The sequence below is a fragment of the Vitis riparia genome, chromosome 15, assembly GCF_004353265.1.
Source record: "Vitis riparia cultivar Riparia Gloire de Montpellier isolate 1030 chromosome 15, EGFV_Vit.rip_1.0, whole genome shotgun sequence".
NCBI classification, from domain to species: Eukaryota; Viridiplantae; Streptophyta; class Magnoliopsida; order Vitales; family Vitaceae; genus Vitis; species Vitis riparia.
Genome location: NC_048445.1, coordinates 15,223,026 through 15,230,244, shown reverse-complemented (window position 1 = coordinate 15,230,244; position 7,219 = coordinate 15,223,026). Strand labels below are relative to the sequence as shown.

Sequence of the window (7,219 nt, the reverse complement as noted above, 5' to 3'; positions counted from 1 at the left end):
CGTAGCTAATGTTGCTCAAATATTAAGATTGAGCTAAGACCCAGCTGGAATTAAATTGCCGTTAAACCCCTGACTGAGACAGTGCCTCACTTGCTTTCACGCACCCCTCTTGCATTTTTATAGTCGTTGCCGCATTGGATTGGATGGATATTGACTATTAATCATAATCCTTTGCTTAAAATACTCAAAATATAATTGAAGAAATTAAAAAAAATTAGTTTTTTAACATAAGCCATGATGCAACGGGAGGCATGTGGGAATTGTCATCATGAGGTCATTCAGCGGTATAAAGGTGCACACAGTGCGATTGATTGATGCATCTGAAAACAAAAGAGAAAAGCTTGTTGAATTCTAGCCTTCACTTGTTTGTTTGTACTGCCCATAGCAGACTGTTCGACGTTTTATACACACATACTCTTCACTCCATATTCCCACTTCACAAGTCACAACCCCCTATCTCTTTGCTTTTTCGCTTTCGCTCTCATGGAGGATCAGAAGCAGCCCCCAGACCAAGTTGTGGTGGTGATAGACCAGCCCAAAGCGCCTCCAACCACTCTCCGGCGCCTCAACTACCCTAAACCCAAAGCCCGGTTCGCCGAGACCAACTACCCGATCCCACCAAAGTCTGAAGAGCTCGAACCCTTAAACCCCTACGAGGACTCATCGTCGGATGACGATGATGAGTGGTTTGATGATGTAGACAAGGAAGACCAAGAAGATGGCAAGTATCTCGAGCAAGCTAGGAAGAGGAGGAGGATCAACCGAAGAGCCTTGATCGAGTGGGTGCTGTTCTGCACGATCATGACCGGTTTGATTTGCTCTCTCACCCTCAAGTCTCTGAAGGATGAGGTGAAATGGGGGTTGAAGATATGGAAATGGTGCCTCATGGTGATGCTGCTTTTCTGCGGCCGCCTAGTCTCCGGTTGGGTGGTGGGGTTCCTGGTCTTCATCATCGAGCGCAACTTCATGCTCCGAGAAAAGGTTCTGTATTTCGTCTATGGCCTCCGGAAGAGCTTCCAGAACTGCGTGTGGCTGGGCCTGGTGTTGCTGGCGTGGATGATCATGTTCCCCAACGTCCACAAGCACAACAAGGTCTTACAGAAGGCCTTCAGGGCACTGGTGGCGGTGCTGATCGCGGCCACCATCTGGCTCCTAAAGATCGTAATGGTCAAGGTGCTGGCCTCCTCCTTCCACGTCGCGACCTTCTTTGATCGGATGAAGGAGAGCGTGTTCCACCACTTCGTGCTGGAGGCGCTCTCGGGTCCGCCGCTGGACGAGGAGGAGCGGGATAGGCCGAAGCGGCGGGTGCTGATGGCGTCCCAGTCATTGCCGGCGAAGCTGAGGGATGGGCCGCCGAAGACGCTAAGCAAGGCAAAGTCGTCGAGGAAAATTGACATGAAGAAGCTGAGGAGGCTGAGCAGAAGGGCGTCGGCGTGGAGCGTGAAGCGGCTGGTGAGCTACGTGAGGTCGTCGGGGCTGTCGACGATATCGAGGACGGTGGATGATTTTGGGAAGGCGGAGTCGGAGATCACCAGCGAATGGGAAGCCAGAACATCCGCTCAAAGGATATTCAAGAATGTGGCCAAGCCTCATGCCAAGTCAGTTCCTTTACTTTCTCTTTCATTTTCTTCCTGCTTTCCTAAATTTTGATTTACGATATCAAACAAAATTTTACTTCAAAAAAAATAAAAAATAAAAAATCCACTAATTCAATTCAATTAATAAAAATATTGTTAACTAATTTATTTATTTATTTATTTATTTTTAAAATTCAGATTCAGTCATGCCTTGTGATCCTAAACCGGTAGAATTGAATTGAGTGGGTTTTCAGAAGCTCTGACAAAGCATTGATGCAATGTCCCTGACCTCTGTGTTATGTGTCCTTGAGGGACCACGGTTTTTGTCCTCTTCCTTTAATTCTATCCACCTACTTTAGCTCAAATTCAACTTCTTTTTAATTAGGATTTTTTCTTAGATCATTTTCAAACCTATTTTAAGAATTAATATCACATTTTTAAACCTTATGTTTGATTTTGAAATATTTTATAAAAAATTAAACTATTATATATCTTCCCTATTATAAAAATAAATAAATAAATAAATATCAATTTTGAATAGTACTTAACAAATGATTTTTCTAATTTTTTTAATAAAAAAATAATTATTATTTATGAAATAAAATACTTACAAAATTGATTAAAAAATTATAAGAAAAATTGACCACAAAATTATTGATTCTAAATTACAAATACAATTCTTAGTTAAATAATATGTTATTTTATTTATTTTCTTATAAATATAATAACTATTATAAATATTTAGATCTTATAACTTCAAAATGTATTCCATTAACAATATAATAAAATTATAAATATATATATATATATATATATATATTTTGTTATAACAATCTATAACTATTTCCCTCTCACCCTCAATCTTTAGGTTTAAGAATCCATGTGATAACTAATATATTAATTCTTAAAATTATATATTTTACAGCAATTATTAAAATGTTACTTATATATTTACTTGTAGACATTTTTATAGGACTATTGGGATCTCTAATAACCCATCTTAAAACATTTTTATTCTCTATTCTTAAACCTTCCAAATTTAATTTTTTATTTTTTAAAATAAGAAATATTGATGAATGAAATTATTTTTGTTTTTGTTAAAAAGAAGTTTAATAATTTATGAATAGTATAATTCATTATTGAAAAAGTGCTCTGAAGTCTAACGAATTTAATTGTACCATGATGAACCAACCAAAACATCTTAAATGGACCCATCAATCCTTTTAGTAGAGACTAGAGAGTCAGAGGCTATTTAATAGGACACTGCATGAGCCACTTTCTGAAATGACCACCCATTCAACCATGCTTTTCTCTCATTTCTTCTCTCTCTCCCTCACACGGTGAAAATGAGGCTCCAAAGAAGGTGGTCGTCCTTTTCATCCACGGGATATTGCCCAATGTGACATTTATGGCATAGGCTCTGCCTTATTGGCTATCTTCTTCCTAGGGATAAATTCTTTTAAAAAATATTTATCAAAATTAATTTTAATTATCTTTTTTTTTTAATCTCTAATTTATCTAAAATTCTATTATATAAATATAAAATAAATTAACAAAATTGACAGAGGTCTATAATTTGGAAACAGTATATAATTTTTGTTACTCTTTTATTATTTGTTAATACGGTCATGATCACTGAATCATTTAGAATATGGTTGATATTGATTTTATAAAATATTTTTAGTTTTTTTAATATTTAAAATTTCTTATTTTTTTTAAGTATAAGATGGTTATAAATATTTTTTAAAATCACTGTCCAATATATTTTTTTGTATGATAATGATTTAAAAGATATTTAAAAAAAATAATAAGTGTTTGATAAAATTCAAGAAACACTTTTAAAAATCTGAAAAAGTCACTTATATTTTCTAAAAAAACAATTGAGAGATGATTTTTTTAGTAACATTCTAAAAAAAACACTTATAATAAAAATATTTTAAATAAAAATAGTATCCATATTTTTTTTTAATGTAATTAAGACTAAATTTTATGAAAATCATTTGAGATGATGCCAAAAGCAATAATTTAGAGTGGATTTGACATTAGTGACTTTTTCTTGATGAGGGTGAACCATGACAGAAGGTGGGGCGGTTTGGCTTCACTTTTCCCTACCCATCCAAATCAAGATTTGTGGCAATAATTGTAACCCTCGTTAATACCAATAGCAGTAGCGTGTCGTTTTTGGACATGGGAAGAGTAATTTTGGTGAAGAAGAAATGGCCTTTTTCTCTACCTTCTCTCATAACGAGGGTGGTGGGCCTGTTTCCTTTCACTTTTGCCTATTCCCTTCAATCAACTTTGATTAGGATGGACGCATATTCCAAGGTAGCTAGGCTTGGATTAGCATGACTTTAATGCTGGATTAGGTGGTTGGCAATTAGAGTAGGCTTTAACGTTGGATGACATGGTTAGACCATTTAACATTTTAGTGCTAGCTTGATTATATTTCTTGTGGGTTTTTTTTTTTTAAAATTTATTTATTTAAAATAAAATAATAATAAATCATATATAAAATGTAAAATTTCTTTGAGATTTATCTTAAAAAAATAATGATTTTTAAAAAACTTAAGATTTTAAAATCATTTTTTATAATATAAGGTAATTTCATACAATTTATTTATGTTATTATACTTTTTTATTGAATTATTTTAAAAATAATTTTAGTGATATTTTATGTTTTTTTATTATATTTTTTTTATTAAAATATTTGGTTAAAATGGATGAAATGATCCCAAATTGTGAATCTAATCATTTTCATATTTTTACTTGAAAAATAACCCATTTTTTTTTACATAAATTTCCTTTACCATTTCAAGTATTTATATTTAGGTTTTTTTTTTTTAATTTTGAAGTTACTTTTACAATAAAATAGCGAGGATATTTTTAGCAAAATGAGACAAAAAAATGACGGAGGGTTAAATTTCAAAAATCGAGTTTTCATAAACCCTTTTAATCAAATAACTTTTTTTATTTTTTATTTTTTATTTTATTGAATATTAATAATAAAAGTATAATTTAATTAGTACTTCTACCATACACTATTAGGAGGAAGAAAGGCAGATGAGGTTGGGCCTGGTGTGCTGGGCCTCGGCTCTTCCGAGTATTGATTTTAATAAGGTTTTTTACATTGTATTTCAATTTCAATTACAATTTTATTTTTATTTTTTATTTTTGCATAAAAACTAATAATTCTCTTTATTAATTAATTTTTAAATTTAAACATGCAGATTCATAGAAGAGGAAGACCTACTGAGATTCTTAACGAGTGATGAGGTTTGCACCATATTACCTCTTTTTGAAGGGGCTGTTGAGACCTCAAGGATCACCAAGTCTTCTTTCAGAAATTGGGTGGTATGTACCTCAAAAGCTTCATCTCTCCCAAACAGGTCTTTAAAATGGATTGTTTCTCTGCATCCAAAATATTAATTCAATTGAAAGTTGTCTATTTAATAATCATATTACCTGCAGGTACAAGCATACGTAGAGAGGAAATCTTTAGCTCATTCTCTGAATGATACAAAGACTGCAGTCCACCAACTTCACAAGATAGCGAGTGCAATTGTGATAGTAGTAATAGTAGTGGTATCTCTTCTGGTAATGGGGCTGGCAACCAGCAAAATCATACTTGTGGTTACTTCCCAGCTGCTACTCGCCGGTTTTGTCTTCCAAAACAGTTGCAAAACCGTCTTCGAATCCATCATTTTCGTCTTTGTCATGCATCCATTCGACGTTGGTGATCGTTGTGTTATCGATGGTGTTCAGGTCAGTTGTTCTCTAAGCTTTCATATTTGGATCTCACAAAGTAATGGGGAAAAGAAAAATTAGGACTATGTTTGATTCTCGAAAAATACTAAGAAAAATAAAAAACTTTAATATTTTTTTATCTTCCTTAGCTTTTTCCTTTCTATTTTTTTGTCTCTATCTTGTTTCTCTGACATATTTCCTCAAACTTTTTGAAACCAAACATGGCCAAAATAAATAGAAAGAAATTTTAAATTCTGTTGTTCTGACTAATTCTCCTTTTCCCTGAAAAGTTTCCATGATAGAAATGGAGGACAAAAAACAGATGGGGTCCTAAGTATGAACTCTTTGGAAGATGTAAAGTAGTGGTTTTCTTGGTGTGTGCAGATGATTGTAGAAGAGATGAACATTTTGTCGACGGTGTTTCTCCGATTTGATAGTGAGAAGATATATTTTCCCAACTCGGTTCTTCTCACCAAGCCCATTAGCAATTTCAGAAGAAGTCCCGACATGGCTGATATGATTGATTTCGTCATTGATTTCTCCACTCCTTTGGACACCATTAATAATCTTAAGAAGGCTATACAAACGTAAGCTTTTCTTCCTTTATCCTCAATGTTTTTCTTCAAATTTAAGCGTCTAGAGAGCTAGGATGAAATTTTTCACACTACCAGTGGTTTGAAAATATAATTTTTACTTTGACTTCAGCTTCTAACCAAAGTAGAAAATGAAATGTTATCACAACTAGACCCTAACTCGCTATGTTCTTTGTCATTCCACCTAGATCTAAGCTTTCATTATAGTATATATATATAGCCAGCTTTTTGGACTATTATTCACTATGTTATTCATGTCACTTGATCTAGTTTTCAACATCAAGACTGAGTCAAAAAACCCCATTAGCATTTTGGGTAGTTTTCCTAGCGAAAAGCCGAGATTTCAAGCACTAGCCATCACTCTGCAGTATGCCATATGCATATGCAGAAGATTGTTTTCTTTAGAAAAAGATGATGGATGGTATTACATGTTGACCACAGGTACATTGAGGGCAAGCCAAAGTATTGGAACCAGAAGCACACAGTGATAGTGAAGGAGATTGAAAACATGAACAAGCTGAAGATGTGTTTGTGTGTTACGCATACGATGAACCATCAAAATTTCGGTGAAAAGAATCTGCGAAAAACAGAGCTCCTTTTCGAGTTGAAGAGGATTTTTGAGAGCCTTGGCATCAAGTACCATTTGCTTCCTCAAGAGGTTCATCTCACTCAAGTTAACATGCCTATGCAAGCTTAGATTGCCTTTGGTGGGGTGATTGAGGAAGTGTTTTTTAAGCCTTTCTAATATTTGAAAAATGAAATTTTTAAGTGTTAAAAATGTTAGAAACACTTTCTAAAATCACTTCTATACGCATTCTTAATATATGGGTATATGGGTATATGAGAATTTTTCCAATGTGTATTAGTTGGTGCATGTTTAATTGGTTATGGCCAAGCTTCTATGGTTTTTCTTCCTTTTTGGACGGAAATTAAAAGGGTAGATATACAAGGGAACTTAGAGCTGAAAGTGTAGCATGATCCTCCCCTCTCTATGTATCATGTTCAAAGTATTTTTCCTTTTTTTTTTTTTGTAATAAAAAGCTTTAAAATCTTTGAAATTAAACTGCAAGTATTATTCACTTATATTGTCTAATGATCATAATATAATTGGAGGAAGAAAATAAGTGGCATAGCCCAATCCTAGATCCAATGCATTCACACATTTCAACCAATAATAGTCGTGTAAGCCTATCAGTGCTGATGACAAATTTGGTGTATTTTGAAGAATAATTTACTCCGATGGATAAACAAATTGAAGCTTTTATCAAGTTCATGAATGAAAAAGGGTGTCCAAATTACTTTTAA

General features: G+C 33.7%; 1 protein-coding gene across 2 annotated transcripts; it reads left to right on the top strand.

Annotated features, from left to right (window-relative positions):
* The first annotated feature begins 320 nt into the window (after positions 1–320).
* On the top strand, positions 321–6,934 carry LOC117932676 (mechanosensitive ion channel protein 10-like). Of its 2 annotated transcripts, XM_034853952.1 has the most exons (5): positions 324–1,598; positions 4,805–4,928; positions 5,046–5,339; positions 5,706–5,908; positions 6,356–6,934. In XM_034853952.1, the coding sequence occupies exons 1-5, from the start codon at positions 484–486 to the stop codon at positions 6,609–6,611; spliced, it is 1,992 nt and encodes a 663-aa protein (XP_034709843.1). In that variant the 5' UTR covers positions 324–483; the 3' UTR covers positions 6,612–6,934. The 2 variants fall into 2 exon arrangements, with proteins under 2 accessions (XP_034709844.1, XP_034709843.1); XM_034853953.1 differs by lacking the exons at positions 5,706–5,908; positions 6,356–6,934 and adding an exon at positions 5,612–5,699 and having other exon boundaries at positions 321–1,598.
* The last annotated feature ends 285 nt before the right edge of the window (positions 6,935–7,219 follow it).